This window comes from Poecilia formosa, unplaced genomic scaffold, assembly GCF_000485575.1.
Source record: "Poecilia formosa unplaced genomic scaffold, Poecilia_formosa-5.1.2 Scaffold222, whole genome shotgun sequence".
Classification (NCBI taxonomy): Eukaryota; Metazoa; Chordata; class Actinopteri; order Cyprinodontiformes; family Poeciliidae; genus Poecilia; species Poecilia formosa.
The window spans coordinates 560,402-584,839 of record NW_006800161.1 but is presented as its reverse complement, the minus strand read 5'-3'; the positions used below and the strand labels follow the sequence as shown (position 1 = coordinate 584,839).

The window sequence follows — 24,438 nt, the reverse complement described above, 5'->3', positions numbered from 1 at the left end:
GGCTTCATTCTGTTCGTGGTACTTTTTTTTTTTTTTTCTTCCTCCTCCCCCATGTAAAAAAAAAAATGATATACAAATTGAAACGATGGCCTAAGCAGTCTGTGAGCAGTGTAAAATATTTTCATCTAGGGGAGTCGTAATGCTAGAAAATCAAGTAAACATGCTGTCTAGTGTGTATTCAGAAGTGGAACAAAGGTTTCAGAAATGTCGAACTGTTTTTAGAAAATCCATGTTCAGTGCAAAATAAACCAGTTGCGACGTCTCACAATACTCTATTTAGAGCCAGATGAAAAGCAGGGTAAATTCTTTAGAAAGAATAAAATGGTCATTTGTTTTAGCACCAAATGCTAATATAGTAAGAAGCAAACATTTGATTTGTTTTTGTTTTCTATAGTGTGCAGCCATGTTTTCGCCATGCTTTAATTGTAAAAATATAAAAAATTAATAAACTCATTAGGGGAACCAATTACTTTTTTAACCCAAGTGCTTATGCCGCCCCCCCTGATGGAATAGCGCCCTGGGCAACGATACCCATTACCCATATTGGAAACGGTTGCATATCTTTTAATATTTTTATTGATTTAACTTGTAACTTTGCATATCGCCAAAGTATCCATCCTTCTGTAGAACAAGTTTTTGACTTTAAATAGTTTTTTTTTTTTTTTTTTTTTTTGCAAATTAACTTTTTAGTCTAAATGCTTGTAATGTCCAGCATTTATTTTTCTCTTTGAAATGGGTCAGTTTTCTTAGTTCTAATCTCATCTGACCATAGCACCCCAAATAGAACAGGGGTTTTTTTCTGCCTATATTTTTTTTAACAGTGATGGATTTTTAATGGCTGTCCTGCCAACGAGCTCCTCTACCTGAGCTGTGGACCTTTACAAATCTGATGGATGTCTTAACTGCTTCTCTGATGAATGCATTCTGTTTTAATAGGCTTTAATTAGGAGTATCAGTGTTGGGGAAGCCATGAATGCAGATGCATGCCACACATTTCAGATTATTTGTAGAAATTTCTGTAATTTTTTGTTTTCTTCCACTGTGCTGCTTTGTGTTTACATAAAATCCCTGTAAAATATATTAAACTTTGTTGTAGCAATCAGGGATATTTTGTAGAAGTTCGCAGGGTGAAAAAAAAAAATACTTTAAGGTGGCGACACAAATCTACAGTTTTGCTGGCAAAAGGAAACTTTCAATTCTCAAATTCCCAGCAGACATCTGGCTGAGAACTTGTGATGCAGGTCGGAGCACAAGAAAAGTGGAAGCAAACTGTGAACCCTCATCTGTCGCAATGAGCAACTGAGGACTTGAGCAAAGAAATGCTCAACATTTCTGGCCTCTGATTCCAGCAGGAGGGTGAACGCTGTAGCTGGATGTAATCTAGAAACCCAGATTTTCTTGAAGACCCCCCACCCTACCCCCACTCCTCCCTGCTTTTTGATGAAGCATTGTTGCACAGGGTGCATCGCTGTTTCACAGCTTCTTCCAGCAGTGTGCGTCTGTCGGGGGGAGTTTGTAGGTTTGCATGACTAAAGGAATGTTTCCTGCATTTGTTCTGGTGCTGCTTGGTGATTTATTGGCTATCTAAGCAGAGGAATGCCTTCTGTCGCCACCTGAAACGGCCTGTCCTATAAATTTCTCTTTACCTGCTACTAAATCTGACTGGCTGACATGCATCAGATCAAAACGTTGTCAGGCTTTGACCTAATGTTTTTCTCCTTCACTTTGAAAGCTACTCAAGCATAATGTAGACTTAAAAGCCTAGTTTGACAGCTCATCTGTTTAAAGCTAATTAAGGGAGCATATATCATCCACTCGCTCACTGTTGGTGATTTATAACTCTTTAGATGAGAACATGTTATGCTGTCATTAGTCTTTAAAGATGGCATGAAGTCACCTATTAAGATAAAACTGTCTTGATGTGTGTTTGAGTCTGGCTAATCAAAGCTTTTTCTCGTTTTTTTTGTTTTTTTTTTTCTTTTGAAAGCAGTCTGAAAACACTTATACTGATCAGCTGTGAGATTCTCATAGTACTAAGAAAACAGTTTCACTGCATTTGCTTAGGAATATCAAAGTAAACAATTTTAACATAATTGAATAGTTATTCCTGCTGGAAGATATCACAGTATGAGCCAATATAGATTATTATTGATCAGTCTAAATACATTTGGATATTGGAAAAGCCAAAATGGAGGCGTGACCTTTCTTTTATCCCCAGGTTTCACTATACGCCATAGTTTTTATTTTTAAGATGTTATGAGACACGGTGGCGAAATCTGAAGCTGCTGCTGCGCAAGTAACTACATGTTGTTGCTAGGTAACCAAATAACGAGTTGGTTAATGCCTAGCTTACATCTTCTAACCTCTTCCTACATCTCCCATAATGCTGTACGGTTCTGGATTGGAGTACAATGGAATTACTGAATATTCTATCAGACGTATTTATATATAGATCAGTGGTTCTTAACCTCGATCGAACCCCCGGGGGTTCGATGAGTCGGTCTCAGGGGTTCGGCGGAGTCTCTGCCGCGGAGATAGACACACTTGTGTAAAGTCGTGATGACGCCCCGCTTTGCCATCACTTGCTGCGGAGGATCACGTTACATCGCTTAGCCAATCAGCGCTGCGGAGAAGCACTGATTGAAGGAGCGCCACTCTCAGCATGGATTTGAACTTGTCTTTAATTACTTCAGCAAAACTCACCGTTTTTAACAAATTCTGTAGCGTTCGGTGTACTTCTAAATCTGCTCCTTAGTCGCACCTTTTCGGGGTTGGGACTGCCTCTAGTGGCGTGAGGGTGGTAACGCAACTAATTACATGACTAAATCAGAATACAGCAAAGTCTTAATTTTTCCATTCTCTTAAGAATGTAGAGCCAATTAAATTATCTAAACAAGACCTTAAAGTGGCTCCAGTTTGTCTTGATGGCCAACCTGTTGAAACTGTGGCAAATTTTAAATACCTTGGGTCGTTCCTGGACAGTCAGCTCAACTTTGCTGAAAACAGTGACTATATTTTGAAGAACTGTTCTCAGAGACTCTACCTTTTAAGAAGACTTGTTGATCTTGAATTTGGGGGGTAGAGGGGGATCATATTTATCATTACAGAAGGGTTCAGTGAATGCGCATATAAAACTGGTGGGTTCGGTACCTCAAAAAAGGTTAAGAACCACTGATAGATTTATTGTCCAGGCCTAGCTGAAATATTATTAAATATTTATTATAATAATCCTAATCAATATAGAATTTATTCTTTTGATCACTTGACCTAAACAAATGTATTGCATGAACCACTTGTGTGTGTAATCAAATGTCTCTTAATGTGGAGCTTGGATGAATCTGTGCTACAATGGACACTGGACTTACAAGTGCCACTTTTGCCGAAGTTTTTAAATCGGGGGAACATTTGCCCAGCAAAAGTGAATAAAAGTCAACCAGGTTCTTGGAGGGGATTTCCTGAAGTTGTTTTGCTCCAGCAGGTAATTCTGCAGCGGTAGTTCAGCTGCACCAAATGCGAGTTCAGGTCAGAGAAGCAAGAAATGGTGCGCTAGGTGGTGGTGTTCTTAAATGACTGTAAGAATCGCATATAAAAAGCCTTTTGTTTTGAAGAGATTCATCTACACCATTGTAACATGGTAGCATGTTTTTCGAGAGTAAACTCGAATTCAGATTTTCCTGTGGGCTTCTCTTCATTTTCTTTTTTTTTTTTTTTTTTTTTTGAGCGGCTGATTCAGAACGTTCTCCTCCTGCTGGGATCCAACATCTCCCATCTGGATGCCGGGGCCGTTAAGAGTGCACTAGCTCCGGGCTCGGCCAGTCCACAAAGAATCGGCGGCGGATAATCGTCTAATCGCTGAAACACAAGAGCCATTCATCGCAATCGTAATTGCCAGAGATGATGATGATGATGTTCTGTAACGGAGCTGCGTAGACCAGCCAGAGTTCAGGCTTGTTCAGACGGACCTGCTTCGGGTTAGGTGGCGGCATGTAGTGAAAACTTGGATGGAAGTGTGAACGGATACCTGCGGTATACCTAGACCAGGGGTGTCAAACTCCAGTCCTCAAGGGCCGCTGTCCTGTAGTTTTTAGATGTGCCACAGGTACAAAACACCGGAATGAAATGGCTTAATTACCTCCTTGTTTTGTTTATTTGTTCTGCGGCTTGTTTCTTGTGCTCTTTTTTTTCTTTTGGTGTTTTGTGGCGGAGGGGCATCTCTAAGTTTTGTGTGAGTGTGGTTTTTGGGGTGTGGTTTTTGGCGTGTGTGCTCTAGACACTCTCTTTGCCTTCAGCATCGGGGATGTTCACATCTCTACGGATGATGGACGCCTCTAGCAACGCCTGGCCATCTCCCGCAGATAACACAGGCACTTCTGTGGGGCTTTTTTTGTTGCTGTGGAATGAGCGTTATGCTAGGCATGCCTACACTTATGCTCCAGGGGAGTGAAGAGGGGGCTCATTGCTCGCTTGCACCTCCAGACAAAGCAGCAGGACGGAGGCAGTTCCCATGTGTCTCCCTCCTCTCATCCCGGGGCCTGCAGGCCTCCTTTATTAGCTCTGTTATGCAACAGTCATGGTCGGCCTGCCGCTCGGCAAAGGGAGGCCTTTATGCTTGGTCACAAAGCACACCAAATTCAATTATTCTGGAAAGGGTGAGCTGTGTTTCCAGCACTGAAAGGTTATTCACATGCGCTGAACCCCGCTGATATTTTGCTTCCCCCAGTGTTTTCATTATGATGGCTTTTTTTTTTTTTTTTGTCTTTCGCTGCAGAGGCTGTTGCCAAACATCGACTGTCATTTTGCCCTGTGTGTTTGAAGTGAGCTGACAATAAGTGTCAACCCACTTCTTGTTCTGGACCCCTTTCCTCCAGCTGACACCTGTTTGATGTCCCACTTCCTATCTGCCTACCTCAGATTTATTTACTACTATAAAGTTGACCATTAATTGCTTAAATTCTGCTTAGCATTAATCTGTTTGCCTCTTTGCCCTTTCATCAGCAGCAGCTGTGTTCTTTCCCTGTGTGTATATTGTGAAGAACACTACCTAAACAGGACATGCCAGAGTCAGTGGACTAACCTCATGCTCAGGGGGCACCATTGTGTGGTTTTTTTTTTTTCCCCCCCCTCCTATCCACACATGTGCACAATTCTCATTCAAACAGAGGGGGGGCAAAAAGCTTGTAGTCCACAGGCAGCAGGGCTGGTATGAAGTTCTCAGTGTGATAAACTAGAGTAAAAATATTACAGGACTTACCCGAAAATTTAAAATCAAACATGATACAATTTCTTTTTTATTTAAAGTAGGAAAAAGCAACAATTAACTGCAGCAAGAAAACCAGCATTTGTTAATGAAATTTCTGAACATTCCACATGAAATGGGTTGTGCATGTTTCATTTAGAGTAAACACAAGCAGAGTAGTGTCTTTCAGGTAATTATGCTCATTGCTCAGAAAAGTATAAGTTTTGTGTTTTAAATGGCACTGGCAGCATGATGAGCCAATATCGGCATATTTAGTCAGGCTGTCTTCAACTGCTAGCCTGGAGTCTGCTGCTTTACAAACGTGTTGCATGACACTAAGCCTGCTGCAATAAGCAAACAATTAATTGCATGATGAAATGAAATGAGCTCAGTAACTTCCATTCTAATCTTGTTTATAGAGACTTGATAATCCAGTTGGTTTCAGTTGTTTGCCATTTTTATTTTGGATATTTAAAATATCTTCCAGTTCTATTAAGGGTTCTTTAGAAACGTAACATTTGTTGGTCTTTGAGGAGGCAATATACTTCTTGAAAATGGTCTCAATATTGCAGGTTATCACAATGATTACTGGGACAATTTATCAACGGCAAAATTTGTAAATCAGAAATGTCATCGCAATATTAATATTGCTAAAGGCTGTTTGTAAAAAAAGTAATTGTTGGATTCCCAATGTGTTGTGTGGCAGACTAATATCTAGCCTGTTGCATGGAGTCTTGGCTGTATTTTATGCTGATCCCTGATACTGAACAAAAGTTGTAAAGATAAGTGTTGGAGGCTCAGCAAGACAGCAGTGAGGAAAATGTGCTTCTATTGTAAATGATCTTGCCATCTTAATATTTTCACATTATGAACACTGAGTTTGCACAATGTATGTGTGTGAGATGGCCCATCAGAACAAAATCCAAAATGGCAGCTATGACCTCAAAGGAACTTTTATCAGTCTTTTTCCATTTGTTGGTGCTAAGCTAACTGTTGGCAGGGTGGACTTGCAGTCATGCCAAATGTGGCAGGATTGCACTGCAGACCATCTTACTTTTGTCAGTAAAAGCAAGAATTAAAAACAAACGGTTGCAATACATGGATTGCATAGCTGAGTCACAATTAATTCTGCTGATATTGAAGTATCGTCTCGGTTCAGTAGGGACAAACCCTTCATCTCCGGCAGCCGAGCTGCTTTACTTCTGCCTGGTCCGCTCCCGTCCATGTGTCCAGACGCCGTCTAAATGTACACAGAGACAGGACATGTCGGTCTACTTATAGAGACCTATTTCTATAAGATTCAACATATAATGGGAGAAGTGCATGTCTCAGCTGCTTGTTCTGAAATGCAGCGCCAGAGAGGCTGGACATAAATGACATTCCTCCCAAAGTTGTTTTCCACGTTTCTTTTTTAACTCTGACAGGAATTTTCAGGCCGGCGACACTTGTGGCCCTTTTGTTTCTGATTGCCTGTGTCACGTTGTGGGACTTGAAGCAGGTGACATTTAGGGTAGAAAGAAAAAATGCGCAGAATTTGATGTGATCGTGTCGTCTGGGATGTCCGTTGTGGCATTTGCTGCTGTTCCCGGTCACAATTATGCAGAGGTTGAGCCTCACTTATTTCCTTAGCTCTTATTTGTCAAGTTTGGCAGCTTGTTTAGGGCGAAGATGGGACAACGAAAAGGTTTTGATGGTTGGATGAGTTTGTTGTTATGATTTCGACTTCAGGAATGCAGCGTAGTAGGCTCTCTGCTGTGGCTGACATGAATTACAATATTTAGCATTTATGTCATGAAGATACAGATTTAAACCCCGCCTTCAAAACTGTCGCATTGAGCTTTAAGACAACTTTATATTAAAACACTTGGAGGAGGAATACCATTCAGGCTTGGAAATGGAGAGGTTCCTGTTGGCAGTGTTGAATCATTTCATAAGTTTTTGTAAGATCATGGTGATTTTTATCTCTTTATTGATTTTAAAAAGAACAAATTAATATGGTCATTCAAACATAAATACACAAATATCCCATCATACAAACAAATATGCAAGGGAGGGGAAATGTGAAACAAATCAAATTAAAATTTTCAGCAATACAGCAATATCTTGTTGGAATAATTGCAGCTTTACAAGAGACCAAGGGTTCATTCACACCAGCCCTGTTTAGTTTGCTTTTGTCCAACTCTAGACTGTTTTTCCCAGAAAGTCTGGTTCTTTTCAGGAAATTTGAATGTTCAAACTCTGTGGACTGACGAAGCCAATTCTGATTCCCTAAAAAAAAAACCTGGGTCTGGGTTCGATTGCAGATGCAAGCAGACCAGAGACCACTCTGAAAGCAGGAAGTGGATTATAGTGCAGGGTATTCTGGGTAAATGCAACCAAAACAAACTTGAGTCTAGAGCTAGTACGAGGAATCACTTGTGATCTCTTACCAAAGACGAAAGGAGGTTACGGTCATGCTGTTGTTGGAGGTTTTCCTGAGAAAAACGATGAGAAATTTAAACATGATTCACCTGGAAAAAACGTAGACGACCACAAAACTGATGGTCCCTCAGACTTAAACATGTTCAGTTTGTCATAAATTGCCTCACATCTGTGCGCTACCAAAAAGAACTAGATGTAATGACAGAACCTAATTTTAAGAACTAACATTTTACATCCTTGACATACCTTGATAATGGAAACATCTTATTTGGATCCTGTGATATATTCTTTCTTTGGGGAGATCTGTTCCCTTTGTGGAGAATTGCTGTTGCTGCCCAGGTGCAGCGACTAGCTGTTGGGGACGACCCAACTTCACCGGCCGCTCAAGACTCCAGTTTCACATGCCTTTCCCATGCAGCAGCCCGACGCCAGGCAGGGGGCTGTGGGGAGGGAGCTGTGGAGATGGAAATATCCTCTGGGACGACCCAAAATGGCTCAGATTATTCTAGAATTAGCAAATGTGTCTGACAACCAAATATGTTTATCTGAGACACGAGCAAACCCCGGAACAGCTCGTCCCTCAGCTGAACATGCTTGTCGTTTTCACGTTCTGCTTTTCCTCAGTCTTTAGATGACTGCCTCACTTCCTGTTGTCTGTGACCAAAGAGATGATGATGATGGTGAAAAGCATTGAAAATAAAAACATCTGTACCTACTTTCAACAAAAGTTAGAAACGGCACAAAAAAGTCTTTTCTTTAAATTGTGTGTGAATTTGGAAGACTAGTATCTATCTGTAATTTCAATGTAGCGTTTAACATTTTGGTGTTTATTCACTTGTGGCTTCAAATGTGTGGGTCTGTTATCGGTACCAAGGTCTACAGAACCAGCCACAGTTTACAAGTGAGCATAAAGTTATTCAGCTTTGCCTTTTCCTGTGCACTGCTGCCCAGCTGGCTGATAAAGCATGTCCCACTTTGTTGTAGGACTGGGTGATGTGGTTGGAATCGATAGACGATACATCCCATCAGTCTATCGATAATTATTGATTAGTTTTGTTTTGAAATATTCAAAAGGCTGCTTCCTCTTAAGTCTGTTACTTATTCCTACTGCTGCATTTTGGCAGCAGTAGGAATAATTGCTTTTTTTTGTTTTAAATATTTGTATAAATGAGGTGAAAACACTGCATTTAAACTAATTGTCCAATATGTATTGGTGTTTGAATGGCTCCTGTTTTGAAAGTTTGAGGCGTGATGAGAGGGAGGAGGTGATTTAAGAGTTGGCAGCAGATGTAGTTTGTTGGTGGTGCATCAAACAGGCCAGTCACTACATTATCCTTCATAAATAGCAGGATATATAGTTTGTAAATGATGAGCTGCTTTCAGCACAAAATTGTATGCTGCAGGCAAATGTCGTCAAATGGATTAACCAGGTCAAAGACAGTAGTCTGAGCTCTGATGACTTGCATTTGTTTTTCAGTGCATCTTCCAAACCCATCATTATATTTGGCCATGGTGTCATGTCGAGGAATTTTTTTTACAGATTTAAAGTGTCCTCTACACTGCTGATGGAAATGAATAAATCTGAAATGATTGAATAAAAAATGGCAGATTTGCAAAATTGGTAAACTGGAAGTCCATGACCTTGTTCAGCAGTTCCACAGTAAATACTGTGATGTAATGGGTCAAAAACTGAACGGATAAAAAAAAAATGACTCAAACAAAATACAAAGATATCTATGCAGCTCTAGAAGACACTAAATTCAGCTTTTCTGCTCTCCTGGAGACTCGATCCATAACAAAATGTATTTAAGAGCTAAAAAAAGCCACAACACAAAAAGACGATGAGCAAAGAGTGGAGGGTAGCCAGTCTGCCTTCTAGCTCATGTCTGCCAAGTTTGCTGCAGTTCTAGCTGTAGATCCGGAGGCTAATAATAATTACAGACTTGTCATTTATACCCAACATTTCAACAAAAAAAAGATTATAAACTTCAAAAAACCTTAAGGAATTTTGGGAACTAAAGTCGGTGATGGTCCTCTGGAAACCGCTGGGAGCCATTAATGCTGCGCTGCATTATGTCTTAAACTGCTTTAAAGGCCGTCTTTAAATGTGGACCGTGAAGATGTGGGATATTTCTATAAGCATTGGCCACCTAATGACTCACACGGCCAGCAGGGCAAGAACATTCCTTAATGCTCCCCTTCTGACACTCGCTGTTTAGTTGCGCTAATCCTGCAGCTGCCTTTTATAATGACGGTGTATAAATATAGTTATTATGAAAAGCCTTTTATAACCCTAAAAGCCAAAGGCAAGTTAATTTGGTGTTGGCCGTTTCATGCTGTCAGCACTCCCAGGTTTAGTCCAGGTCACCATGCCAGCCTGACGGGAGAATGACTCAAGGATTTCTCTCCCAGACGCAGACTGAGGTTAATCTCTAAAAATATTTTTGTAAACTTTTCATATGAATCGGCTGACACCCGCTCTTTAGACGGGTGTCATCACACACCCCCGCTCCGCTCCGTCCTGCTGTGCGCCCGTCTCTTTAAGAGACCGCCCGGCAGCGGTTAGACTCTCCCAAGACATGAGTTGGAACACAGACGGCGCTGTCACAAGACTGCGTAACAAACCAAACATTCAGACTCAGAGCTGTGAGTGGAGGACATGTTTTTTTTTTTTTGTTTTTTTTTCTTCCCCCCCTTCACTGTCTTTGTCTCCGTCGCTGGGTCAGAGGGCAGTTTGGGATTAAACTCCCTCTGACGTCATGTAGCTTCCCACATCCCCATGTGTCTTCTGAACTTTCCTCCTTTTCCTTTGTGTTTCTGTTTTTACTCCAAGAATAGCACAACTCCTTCCTTTGAAACTCCTGTTTTTATTTTGGAGGGGTTTTTTTACCTCTGTACTTGTGAGTAAAACCTCCAAGCTAAAGTATTTCTCATGCTGTCTGATTGCTTCTTGTCCAAGTATTTAAAGAGCAGTTGGTGTCTGGACATTTGTTTGCCTTTCACAAACACTCAGAGCAGCAGCAGGTAAGGAGCGTGGCCTTGTTTGCTTTGTCTCCAAACTCCACTTGTGCAGCTCCTTTTAACCCACCGCCATCATGCCACCGGTTGTCTGTCACGGAGTTGTATGAAGCATGTCTTTTCTTTTTATCTTCTGATCATTGTTTGAGTCAAATAAGGGTTGTTCAAACTTAAGTGAATTATTGTGGAAAAAGTGTGTATTTTCAATGCAATGTCTTGGAGAAATGGCTAACACTTTATTTGAAGGGGGTGAATAAGACTGTCATGACATGTCATGTTTATGAATAAGCCTTCATGAATTTGACTGTCATAAAGTGTCATTTGGTAAATTATGACACTGAATACAAAGATGACATTATTCAAAATGTCTTGACAACTTGACATTAACCAGGAAATCATTACTGTTTAAACTTTACCTTTAATAACACAAAGTTACCTAATTTTTAAAGTGCAATCAGTAATACTTTTATAACAAATTTATATCGGTAATGTTTTCTTGTTTAATGTCAAGTTGTCATAAAGGTATTTTGAATGTCAACTTTGTATTAAGTGTCATAATTTACCGAATGACACTTTATGACAACCGTTATAAATATTCATGAAGGCTTATTCATGTTCATGACAGGTGTTATGTCATGTTTAGACAGGTGTCATGTGAGTCTTATTCACCCCCCTTCAAATAAAATGTTACCGAGAAATGATATCAACATCTTTGTAGCTGAGATTGAAACTCTAGACATGGATTCAGATTTGATTATTTTCTCCAGATTTATGTTCTGACTGAACATAAAGAAACAGAACATTAGCAGGTCAGGTTTACAAAAGAGGATTAGGGCCACTGAAAGACTTTAATCTCAGAATTTTGATTTTAATATTCTGAGGTCAAAGGTCAGAATTCTGAGATCAGAATCAATTCTTTTTGTTTTTCTGTGACCCTAATCTTCTTGCCCAAAATAAGCTAATTAACCATGAAGGATCTTTTTGATTGGTCTAAATATGCTGCAGCAGTCATATGGCACATTGGACTTCTCATGGCCTTGTTGTATCAATACCAATAATACTTGTCCCTTTGACAAATTCTTCCATCTGAGCTGCGGATCCTTGCAGCTCCTCCAGAGCCGCAGTGGTTAAAGACGGCCATGTTTCTGTAGGAGATCCATTGTCTTTCCATTTTCTCAAAATCTCACTTGATGTTACATTTACTGAAAGTTATTGATACAGGCCTCCTGTTCTGAATGAATACGGCGTTTTAAACCTAAACGTGTGCAAATAACGTTTATGTGCAGAACTAAGTGCATGGCGTTACAGTCCGTCACACTACTTTAAAAAAACATCAAACAATACAGAGCACTCCCAGCTGTCACCAACATCCTCCGTTTGAAAGCGCCAGGGTTTCACATGTGATTTGCAGCAGCGATAAGGCATTCGCTGCAGCTCGTTTTACACTAAACTCAATTCCTCATGCTGGTGCAATCTGAAACGACGTCAACCCGAATGTAAACGTCACCGCTACTGGAGAAGAATCGGGTTCAGTCCAAATGCGGCCACCTGCAGCGTTCAGTCGGACCAAATGTTGAGGAGCATGTGACACCAGAGGAGTTCATTCAAGGATAACTCGTACACTGGATTGTCTGTTTATCAAGATTGTGATTTAAACACATTTTATACAGTCTTAGTCAAAACACTTCTATTGTGTATGATCTGTCTGTCCAGGTCCCTGTTCATCCTTAGTTGGAAAAATGTTATCTAAATAACCCATCACTGAAGTATTTTCAGACTTCTTTGTCTAGTGCTGTTGGCTGGTTGGTCTCTCAGAACAGCTGTATGCCAAAACTAATGAGTCCATTAAACAGGTGGACTCAATGCAATTACTTTTAAAGGCAGGTGGTTGCACTGGATTTATTTTTTCAGTACATATCGCATTGCAGAAAGCCATATTTGTCCCTTTTCTTCCTCACATTTGAGGACAAAAATGTTATTAGAAATGTGTTGGTCTTTGACTTAAAATGCCCTTGTAAAACCTTAAAGCTTGTGGTTGTCGTGTGACAAAAGTTAAACTAGCGGTTTGAAGCCTTTTACAGGTGCAGAATATGTTTTATGCTATTACTCAATTGCATAATTTTCTTACCCTGACCTACTGATTTATGCAAGTTTGTATGTTTGACTTCAGTGAGTTCATTGTTTCATCAGTGTTTGAGGAAATAAATGAAAACATGAGGAAACCCACACTCGTAACATTCTGGACTGCTGCTTTACATCTCTGGAATGTTGAACAAACCTAACCTGTTGAATTCCCCCAAAATATGTGAAATGCTAAGGCAGTTCATTGAATTTGAAGCCCTGATTGTTTTTGGCAAGCCCAACTCATTCATCACGGCGTGTGATTCAGCACCGCTCCTTGATACTTTTATTGGAACATCAGACATTTTTATGAGTACACCCTCTTTCGTAATGTCCTTTTTTTTTTTCTTTTTTTTTTTTTGAGAGAGAGACAGCGGCTGACTAACGCAGTGCCTTCTTCTAATTTGAATCAGCAGCATGTGTCTTGAGCGCAGACGGCGTCGTGCCTGAAAACCATTTTGTTGACGGAGAAAAGAAAGCGGAAGTGAGATCCAGTGCAGTAGGTTTTTGGGAGAGGAAAGCTGAAGCGTGTGTCTCCTGAGGAATGCAGAGCAGAATGTCTCGGCTACTCGCTTTGCAGTCCCGTCATTGTATGCATACCTTGCCAGTTACAGGCCTCATGCTCAGAGTACAAGGATCTCTGTGATTGATGGTGATTAGCTACTGGTTTTAATGCCAACCTGTTCACTGTTATGTGTACTGGTAATTTGGTGATTAAAATATAAATATTTCTGTGTAGCTGGCATTGTGAAAAAGCTTCAAAATGTTTTTATGTTTTTATTCATGCATTTTAATGAATAGGAAAAGCTTAAGACAATATTTCACCTCAAAACGATAATGGCAAAAGCAATTTGTTTAAACATGATTTTGTTAAATTTGTATCTGCTTATGTGGTGCCTTTCATTTGATCTCTGAAATGGGAAATCCAGAATGTGAAGAAAATTATCAAATGTTGACTGAAAGTCTGTTTGCCACCAATCCTGACCCATAATCCAATACAACAAGAAAAATAAAACGTCTGTTTTATTTGCACTTCTGACTAATTTTAGCTCATTGAATCAATTGTCAGACATTATCCTGTTCAAATTGTTTGTTTTTTTGTTTCTCTCTGTTTGCAGAGAATGTTCAGCTGCTGTTCGTAGTAGTCGCTAGCTTGTTAAGCTATACAATCAGCATATTGCTCACATTTTCTGCCTTGGTACTTTAAAGTGGTTCAGCTGGGTATTATGTTGTATCTAAATGTCATCTTTTTGGCAAAATTAAATAAACTATAAGCTGTGTCGTTAACCAGAAGCTACAACATTGTTTAAGCTAGCTTGGTAGCCCTCATTAGCAACACTTAAATTTAACAGCTAGCTTTACCGTGTGGGACTCTGACAAACTAGGTAGACACTACGTTAAAACATAAATTCACACTCTGTGAAAACATCTAGAAATAGTTGGTTTAGTGCTGGTCAAGGCTATCGCATGTAGCTCATTTTGAAGTTTGTTCATTGATGTGCTTCAGTGGTTTTGACGAACGTTTGTCTTGCTGTCCCAGAAGACATTCTCAGCATTTCATGTCTAATTCTGGTCTTGTGTTGTATTTTTTAGAAAAAAAAAAAAAAAATGTGTGTTAGCCGGTGAGATGGTTGTTTTTAATACTGTCCTCCTGAACTTCTTCAGGCAGTAATTCAGCTTCAGACCCCTTTTGGAGGACGGTGCCTTGAGTTTCTATTCTTCATGCCAAGGTGTTCAGGTCTCTTCTTTGAATTAATCAATCTAAGGTGGTGCAAAAACACAAACGTCCATGATTGGAAAGAGCTGGTAATAAGGCTTCCTGAGGTTTAGCAATGCTGTTGGTTAGCTGGCTGAAAGGTTACAGTACTGCAATTTAAAATGCTACAAACAAAAATGGACATAAAAAAAGATGACAAATATTTTTATTTTTGTGTGAATCTCATGAATTATTTCTACCAGCAGTTTTATTATGCCAGCCCATGCCTTTTCAATGTGCATACTTTACGTTTCGTGTCCCAAATCGGCCAAATGTGGAGCTTTTTCTTCTACAATTTCCTATTTTGGAGTCTGTAAAATTGTTGCTGAAATAACAGGTTCAACCTGTGGTTGAATGTTGACTTTTTATCTCCATTAACTGACTAAACTCCATTTACATAATGAGGCAGAAAACCCTGCAGGCGTCTTTATGGTAATAGAAAAAAAAATTAGATAATTGGGTGGGAAAATGCATGTTTTGATACTTCTCTGCTGCTTTGTTCATCATTATGCCAGAATTCTTAGTTCTTAATGGCTCACATGATGCTTCTGTTCACTAAAAATGGAAGAAAAAAGCAGCTTTTGCCTTATGTGAAACAAAGTGTAAGATATTTATTATCATAGCTAAATGTTCTCCATTTTTGTAACTATTTTTATTCCAGGATCACAAAACCGCTAACGTTTGCCGACTGTGTTGGAGATGAGCTGCCTCTGGGGTGGGAGGAGGTTTACGACCAACAAGTGGGAGTTTACTACATCGACCACATCAACAGTGAGTACATCTCTTTGGTCTCCTTCTTATTGTAGTTGTGCAGAGGATGGTGAGAGGAGCTGAAAGCATCACTGGAGTTTCCCTGCCCAGGGTACAGGATCTGTTTCAGAGATGCTGCTGGAAATATGCTTTATTCCCCAACTGGGTTTCCATTACAAATGTGTACAAAACTTTGTCAATATTCAACTGTCAAAAAAACACAATTTCTCAATTGTGGTGTTTCCATTAAATAAGATTGTTCACACAATAAGTCATTAAAAAAAAACATGTTGCACTACCATCGTACCACTTCCTGTCGTCTTGTCATTTCAGCCAGTAGTAACGTCCAGTTATTAATCACGTGATGTGAAAGTGTTTTCATGGCAGTTTTGTGAATTAATTTCTATTCGACCAAAAAACACCTCACCCTAGCTCAAATGTTTTGCCTTTTTTTTTTAAATTGCCATGTTCCCATTTAGTGAATTTAATTTCATAATTCCAATCTGCGCATTTATCTGGTCAGTGGAAACTCGGCTACTGTCAGAGAATCCTCAAACCATCTGAACTTTTTCTGGTAAAACAGAACTTTAGCAGAGCTAATGTTTTCCTCTTTTCTATCATCGGTCATATACATATTTTTATTATAATACCCAAGAAACACCATTTAGGTTTGCTATGCGCTTTATTAGTACACAATTAAATTATTTGATTTGAATAATCAAATTCCACAAAATTATTTTGAAGTATTTCTTAATTTTAAAACTCAATTATCGGTGATGAATCTCTTTTTTTTTTTTTTTTTTTTTTTTTTTTTTTTTTTTTTTTTTTGTCAGAAACCACCCAGATCGAGAACCCGCGGACACAATGGCGGCAGGAGCAGGAGCGCATGTTGAAGGAGTATCTTGTGGTGGCCCAGGAGGCCCTCAACGCCAAGAAGGAGATGTACCTGATCAAGCAGCAGCGACTTGAGCTGGCTCAGCGGGAGATGCTGCGATTGAACGAGCTTTCTGGGGACAACCACTCCACCACCAGCAGTAAGGATCACCAATGTCGAGACTGGATGGAGGGGAGAGAAGAATATATCTGAGGATCCCACATAATCAAACGATGACCTGAGCTCATAATCGGGCATTTGTTGTGATTATCATTTTTGATTCACCGTTGTCACGATAAATTTCAGTTGTCAATTTCAGTAAATAAAAAACTAAATTGACAGTATTATCTGAAATGTTACTTTTGCTACTTTCTCCACTGCATCAATAAATGTCAAATGTGAAAATGCAGTTACTGTGTGCAGTTCAATGACATAAATCACACTTTTAATAAGATTGGGTCCTGAACAGTAGCCTGTTTCAAATGGGAATGTTTTTCCAAGAACTATATTTGTGTTGGTGGTGCCATGCAGTCACAGTAGGCCTGGGCGAGAAGGATTTGGAATTTTATCTTGATATTTTGTGGCACTTTTGTGATAACAGTAAAGACTATAATAAAAAAAAAATATTTAACTGTATGGCTCTGATGGCATGGTACAGCATCCATAGCACCACAAACGAATATTGAAAAACATTCCCATTTGAAATGATTCTTGCCAGTTACTTAAAAGTGATTTATTTTTTTTTTTGTCACTAAATTGCAGCAGTAATCATACTTTTGAATCTAATATTTACTGATGCTCTTGTGAAACACTGGAGAAAATGCAAAAGTAACATTTCAGATGTCAGTTTTGTTTTTTTTCTGAAACATCGATGACAAAATGTATCGTGACGATAAATCAACATCATGATAAACGATACGATGCAGGCCCCCCTGTAAGCCACAGCCATTCAGTTGGCTAAGAAATAAGTAACATCATAATCTGTATCGTTACCATAAAATATTGCAATAAAATTCTAAATCTATATAGCTCACCCTTTTGTGAGCTGTCCTTGTTATCTGACCTGCACATGCTACACTGCTCATAACTCCTCACTCACTGGGGGAGATCTAAATCTATAAAAATTCTTCCAAATCCTCATTTCTTTCCTCACTCCACCCTCTTGTTTTAGCACCTCCACCCAGTTCACCCACTGACCCCCTCACAACGCTTCCAGGGGGGCTCGGCTCCCAGGAAACACGAGGAGACCTCACTATTACAGCTCAGCCACTAACGCTCTCTTCTCTCTCCTTTATGCGTCTGCAGCTTTTTCCGGCTCGTCTTCAAGTGCGAAATACGATCCTGATCAAATCAAAGCGGAAATAGCCTGCAAACGAGAGCGGGTGAGTTGCTATCGATGGAGAACAATGGGATGTGGTGAGGGGCGCTTCGGGGGCTCCGGGGTGTGGCCCCTACAGGATACCATGGTTCTGGTCTGGGGCCTCAGGAGGACGACGGTGAGGTCATCATCAAAGGGTCAGGAGAGGCCCAGGACTTGCAGGGCAAGGTTGGACGTTAACCCTGAGATCAATAGCACGGGTCAGGATATTTCCTGGATCAGGGTCATTTTAAAGCAGAGTTGTGTCGCAAAAATGAGTGGGGGGGGGGAGTGTCGCTGTGTAAATCCGTCTGCTGAAGCAAACGAGAGCCGTGTTAAAACACGTCCAGATGACGAAGAAATCCCAGATTTTAAAGCTGCATAAGAACTGATTATTATTCCAAAGCCATTCTTCAGCAGGGTGGGGTCAGACGTTCAGGGTTCTGCTAATTTAGGTTTTTAGTTGGTTACATTTTATCAGAGATGCATCGATCAATCACTCAAAGATCAGAATTGGCCCTTTTTTCCTTGATCTGCTCTGATCGGTGGTCAATAAATAAGACAAAATGCCTCAAAACAAAGAACTCCCCCTTATCCGGGTCAATAAGTGCCAGTAACAAACTACACACAGTTGGTCAGAAACAGGTTAGTAATCTGTGCTTTGTTGCATAAATTTGCATTCAGTTCAATTCAAACATACTTTTTTGATCCCAAAAGGAAATCAAATGCTGCTGTAATACTTATTCATTCAATTTTCTTCAGAGTTGTTGTAGATGGTGATGGCTGTGGGCAGGAAGGATCTCCTGTAGCAGTCTGTATTACAGTGAATCTGAAGAAGCCTCTGACTGAAGACGCTGGTTATCTATGGTTTCTGCTTTTGCGATGTTAATCAGTTGTAAACCGCCCTGTTGCTATGGTTACACATCATAAAAGATGAGCAAAGTATAAAAAGTATCGACAAAAATCAACCCAGCTGCTCAGCATCCAGAACATAAAAATCTTTTCAGTATGTCAGAGTAAACGATCCACTCCAATGTGCTGCCAGGCTGAGGGGCGCAAATCTAGATCTTCTATTTGATTCATAAACGACCTAAAATGCGTTTCTTCTCCTTTGTTTTTCTTTGGGGAAATCTTGATCAAAACTTCAAATCGACCAGTTAGAGACGAGGAAAGTGGAAACTTACCATCATCTGATTGATGCATCTCTATATCTGCTTGTTGGTGTGGCAGAGCGTTACTTTAACCATGATGTTTTTGCATTTTAGTTTTGCCTACCTGTGGCAGTATTGATGCCGTTTGACCACGTTACGCAATTTAGACTAAAATTAACTTTTAGTGATTTAGTGGTAACGCTGCGCTCCACAGAGCTGGAGATTCCTCTGGTCACACTTTCTCTACCGTCTCATGACTTACAAACGCGGTGATAGAAAATTTGTAATTTCATCCTTTGCTAAGAAAATACGGTCAAAGTCATGTCCGATTCCACCGTTGGGATGTTTTCAGGGTTACATCAAATATGTTGATCAAAGTTCAGTTACTATGAATCAAACTCAACTTCTAAACGTGGATTTTTAGCCTTGATTTAAATAAGTCAGTGTTTTGGCAGTTTTTCAGTTTTCTGGAAGTTTGTTCCAGATTAGTGGCGCATAGAAGCTGAATGATGCTTCTCCATTTTTGGTTCTGGAGATGCAGAGCAGAACCAGAACCAGAAGACCTGAGAGGTCTAGAAGGTTGATGTTAAGCCATTCAGTGATTTATAAACTACTATAAACATATTTATAAAAATGTTTTAATGTCTGTTCTCTGAGCAAGGACTGTAAAACTGGATAGGTGTTCTCTCACTTCCTGGTTTTGGTGAGAACTTGATTGGAAAAGCACTTCTAAGTTTGTTCTTTTATCTCAGTTTTTATTTTGAGTTTCTCTTGCAATGCTGAGCGGCACTAAATTTTATTAATCCGTTCCGATTTGAATTTCAAGACTGTTAAAGCCGCGGCACGTTTGTCGGCCGCCGCTGGTCGGGGTCAAGGTTTCCACGCTTCAGTCCAAAACCTCTTCAAGAGAGAAGGTCTGGGTGTGTGTGTGTGCACCTCTGTACAAACACAGTCGACCATTCCTCCGTGCCAGTAGTCATGATTCGGCAGTTTTTGTCGGTGGCAGTGAGAGGAGTCCATTGTTCACCATGGTAACCAGGTGCTTGCTTGTGTCCGCAGCTCTCCAGACTGAAGCAGGAGCTGGCCCAGGTGAAGCAGGAGCTGCAGTATAAGGAAATGGGAGTGGAGACCCTTCAGGAGTGAGTGTTTCTCTGCTTCTGTGTGTTTCTGTGTGTTCGTTCCCGGTCCACCCTTCCTCCCACAGCCAACCTTCTCCTTCCTACACTTGGCCCGGCTGCTCCCCACCCAGCAGCCTCTTCCCTCTTTTATTCCCTCTGTTTGGTCTCGTCCACAAAGTTCAGTTTCATCCTTGTCTCTGTGTTTCTGTCTCCTCCTCCTCTTCTTCTTCTCCTCCAAATGGTTGCAGATTTTAAGTTTTAAAGTGGCCCTTTAACATATAAAACACCCTTTAAAGTAGTTCCAATGACTGAAAGGAGGAAGCTTCCTAAGATTTATGAATTTGATTCTTTTGTTTTCTTTCTTTTAATGTTTTGCTTTCAGACTCTCACACACACACACACACACGCGTGCACACACAAACCATCTCTCTGTGCTGGGAAGATTTCTGAGCCATTCCAAATTTCATGTTAGAAATAGAAGCTCCACCTCGCTGAGCGAGAGGGGGAAAAGAGAGCTTTTGAGAAAAGCCAAATGGAGGGAGTTTTTTTTCTTTTTTCTTTTTGATGGAAAAGGGGACTCCACCTCAGGAAGAGGATGCACCAGTGGAGTGCAGGGAGCCAAGGCTCAGCCTGGAGAGAGGAAGTTGTTCCACGGAGGGGATGGGGAGGGGCGGCTCTAAAGCGGCTTTCAAAAACACAGAGAGATCTGACTGCAAATTCCTTTGCACTTCCTGAGTCCTGGCAAAGAAGTTCCTTATCTCTTAGATAATACGCAACTCAAGTGATTCCCAGAATAGTCAGGAAGAATACACAGCTTGCAAAAAAGAGAGAAACACTGAGTGCTGCGATGTGTATACGTGCTCGTAGGCGTGTCTGTGACTTTGTTTGCTGGTCTGTGCGCGTCCCATTGTTCTGTGCAGATTGCTTGGGTTCAGAACAGGAGTGACCCTTCAGGCTGTTGTTGTTGTGTTTTTGTTTTGTTATTTTCTGGTTAATTTTAGCTGTGATCAGCAATAGAACAAATTGTTCACCACATCAGATAAGCTGATACAGTTTCTGGTGCACACCCTCCACCCCCAAACCAAACCCACTCTAATAATCGTTACTACGACCCTTAAAGAAGTCAGGAGTTGGGGTTTAGGCTATCTTTCATCTTTGCACCTCCTTATCTTTGTGAGTTTCACAAACGTTTTCACGGCTTGTCCAGCTGACATCCTGGTGGATTGTCGTCACGCCTCGGCAGACTGAAGGAAATGCGAGCCTATAGGGTGGTTGGCACTGAGTGGTAGTTTTAAAAAATTTTTGTTCTGGGGACATAAGTTTGAACCTCGCAGGCTCCACCAGAGAGTTGGAGAGGAGAGACGAAGCAGAGCCCGTTTCTGGGTCAGGATGGACAGAACCTGCTGCTGAAGGAGAGTGAAGTTAGCAGGAGAGCTAACCACGCCGCGCCCTCCCAACTCCACCCCTACACAACCAACCCTTATTTTATTTATCAATTAATCAGTTAACGGGATTTATTTTAAAAAATGGCACATTCTGCAGATGTTTCGTTTAACCACTTTCTTATGCATTAGAAATTCATTTAAAAGTGCAAATAACTTGATCCTTTTCGTAGCATTTTCTTTGTAAATGTTAACATAAAACTATGCCACTTTAGGAGTTCTGGGTAGAATATGTTCGCAAGGTTTTTATCTTAAATGAAAAATTTATATATTATGCACACAGATTTAGATTAATTACTGCTTTGATTATGTCTTTATTTCACCTAATGGGATTTTTTTTAGTATTTAGTTAATGATGTTCAGAAGTTTTGGGGAATACCTGCTTAATATGAAAAATGCATGCCACACTTTTCAGATTTATTATCTTTAAGTCAACTTGATTTCAACATTGTTGGCCGCTTGCGTAAAAAAACTTTCTAAATGCAACGAGTCTAATGTGAAAAAGCGCAATGTTTGCACACTTGAGGAGGCCTGCAGTGTGATTGGACTTATTCACTTCCTGTTGGCACATTGTGAGTGAGCTGGCTCTAAAAATCATATCTCGCTTACTAAACCTGGGAAAGCCTGGAAGAACGTCTGAAAACAGAATCTCGCCTCTGGTGTCTCATGACTGAAACGGCCCAAAACCTAAAAATAAACCGTTGCTTTATTGATGAACGAAACCTCCCACAGAAATTCCTTCTCCTTTACAGATTCCTTTTGTTTTTGCTTTTCTTTGTCAAGTTTAACAAAATGACTTGCGAAAATACAACAGTTAAAATCAGTTTGAAATTTTTATTTATCAGGTAGGAAAAAGATGCGCAATTGTATTTTGTCAGATGTAGCCTAAATAGTGATTCACTTCCACTATCTTCACAGATACTGGAAATGAGTCAAATGAAATCTTAAGAGCTACTTGTCTGCTAAGCGAACATGTTTGATGTTTTCCTTCAGGATTGATAGGAAGATGTCCTCCAGTCAGACGAACTACAAGCTGGACGAGGCTCAGGCCATCTTCAGCGAGCTGCGCAGCATCAAGAAGTCCATCAGCACAGGCGAGAAGGAGAGGCAGGACCTCATCCAGGTGACTGCCTCCTCCTCACTCCACCCACAGCAGGCGCACCGGCAGTTTGCATATTTGATGCTGACCTCTAGTGTCCGTTTCCGTCTACTGTTCTGCTTCCACTGAGTGACGAAACCTTCAGACATTGTTAGCTCTGATAAAGGAACTGATTTTGATTGGAGATAAAAACAAACAAAAAAACTGAATCTTTATTTTTTTTAAATAAGTAAAATGTATATTAAAAAAAGCAGCATAGGAAAACGTAGAGTGATGTCAGTATTTGGTTTATGCCAAACATGTTTTCTGTCCAGAGAACAATATTCCAGAAGCTCCTGTCTTTACCGGTCCGACCTTCATGTTTCTTTTAAAGATTAAAACTTTTTCTACTTTTACACATCTAATGAAGGTCAAACAAACGGCCTCTGGAAGCTGTTTAAGGGTTTTGTTGATTTCTTTCAGTCTGCTTTCAGGCTGAAGTTGTTTAAATGTCTGTCTTTTGAATGTAAAGATTTATCTGAATATTAATTTTCTGTTTTTCAGAGCCTGGCTAAGCTGACTGCCAACTTCCAGAGCAGCCTGTCCATCGGCGACGCAGCTGGCGAGGTGGCGATCAGCGCCGCCACCGCTGGCAACCCGTACAATCCGCAGCAGTACTGCGAAACCGGCTGCCAGACGGACATCATGGGAGAGGTCAGGGGTCACACAACTGCCTTAATATCTGATTTATACGGAGGTCGGCTGCGTGTATTAATCTCATAACGTCTCCAGCGAATAACTTTGTAGGTTTGGTTGTGCTATCCGAGCTGCAACTATTGATTATTTTTGTAATCGATTGTTCTATTGATTAATTGAACGGCTAATCAGCTAAAATAAAATGGGCGAATTCTCCAGATTTTTTCATTCAACCATTTAAGTTAATTTATACAGAATTGTAAACATGTTAAAAGATGCAAGTAAACAAGTAATTAAAGTCCTGTTTTAATTTAGAAAATGTTTAAACTTTGTAATTGTCTAACGTGGAATAACAGAACATTTCTTTATTGTACGCTGATCATTTATGGTTTGACATTTTTTTCAATTAATCTATTAATAATTGGACAGCAAAAGATGCTTAATAGGAGATTTTGGTTTGTAGAGAATTTGAATCAGATGTAGCTTAAAACTACCAGAGTTCTGGCTAGAACATATTCAGATGTTTATTTTAATCTTAAACGCAAAAATATATATATACATTTGTACAGTTTTGGCTTTATTACTGCTCTGAGTGTCTTGTTCTTTCAGCAAATGGCCTTTTTTTGACTCTGTATGCTCCAGTTAATGATTAATCAATAACTAAATTAGTTGACAATTATTTCAATAATCGATTAATCGTTTCAGTGCTCATCTGAGTTATCAGGCCATGTTAACATTTTGCGTTCTCCTTTCTTTCTGAAGTATGGTTCCCAAGATTCTTCCCATTTGGTGGATAAAGTCAAGCTCAACTGGCAGTACGAAGAAGCCAAGAAGAAGTAAGTCTGCCCAGCTGTTTGTTTTGTCAGTGGTAGCACTGAGACGCAGAAGCATGCAGCACCGAATCACTAACCCCTGCAGCAACGCACCCCTCCCTCTCCCCACCACCACCTCCGAATACTGGCCCCTGGAAGGGTGGGAGGACGAGTTATGAATAGTATTTGGGTCCATCGGCCGCTGAGGGATGTCTGGCCAGCAGAAAGAGCTGGGTGGTCACATTCTTCACTGGCTGTGCTGCTGCTGACTGTGTGCTGCCTTTGTGTGCTCAGCCAGAATAGGACTGCCCACCGCCCAGCCGCAGCGCACAGCCTGGTCCTCCACAAGGTGGCCCAAAATACAAGCTGTGCTTTTAAATGACGCCATTAGACCACGCTTGACACTGCGGTGTCAAAAAAGGGCTTGTGTGTCGTCTAATTGGGGACACAAAAAGAAGGCCGTGTCATTACACCGGCTCAATCGTAATCGTTTTTATGAGACTCATGTTGCTGTGGGGACCCACCAACAGCAGTGCCAAGCCATGACATCAGAGTCAGAGCAGCAAAGAAGGGAAACTTTCATGCTGAGTCACTTCTTCTGAAATCCA

The 24,438-nt window shown here is 40.5% G+C and overlaps 1 protein-coding gene across 1 annotated transcript in view; it reads left to right on the top strand.

The window, feature by feature from the left end:
* Window positions 1-24,438, top strand: part of wwc3 (WWC family member 3) — a 40,955-nt gene that overhangs the window by 1,805 nt on the left and 14,712 nt on the right. The window contains exons 2-8 of the mRNA XM_007568459.2: window positions 15,214-15,323; window positions 16,136-16,336; window positions 17,482-17,558; window positions 19,744-19,823; window positions 22,238-22,367; window positions 22,887-23,036; window positions 23,781-23,854. Of these exons, the coding sequence (XP_007568521.1) occupies window positions 15,214-15,323; window positions 16,136-16,336; window positions 17,482-17,558; window positions 19,744-19,823; window positions 22,238-22,367; window positions 22,887-23,036; window positions 23,781-23,854 (822 nt within the window). The remainder of the gene's footprint in view (window positions 1-15,213; window positions 15,324-16,135; window positions 16,337-17,481; window positions 17,559-19,743; window positions 19,824-22,237; window positions 22,368-22,886; window positions 23,037-23,780; window positions 23,855-24,438) is intronic.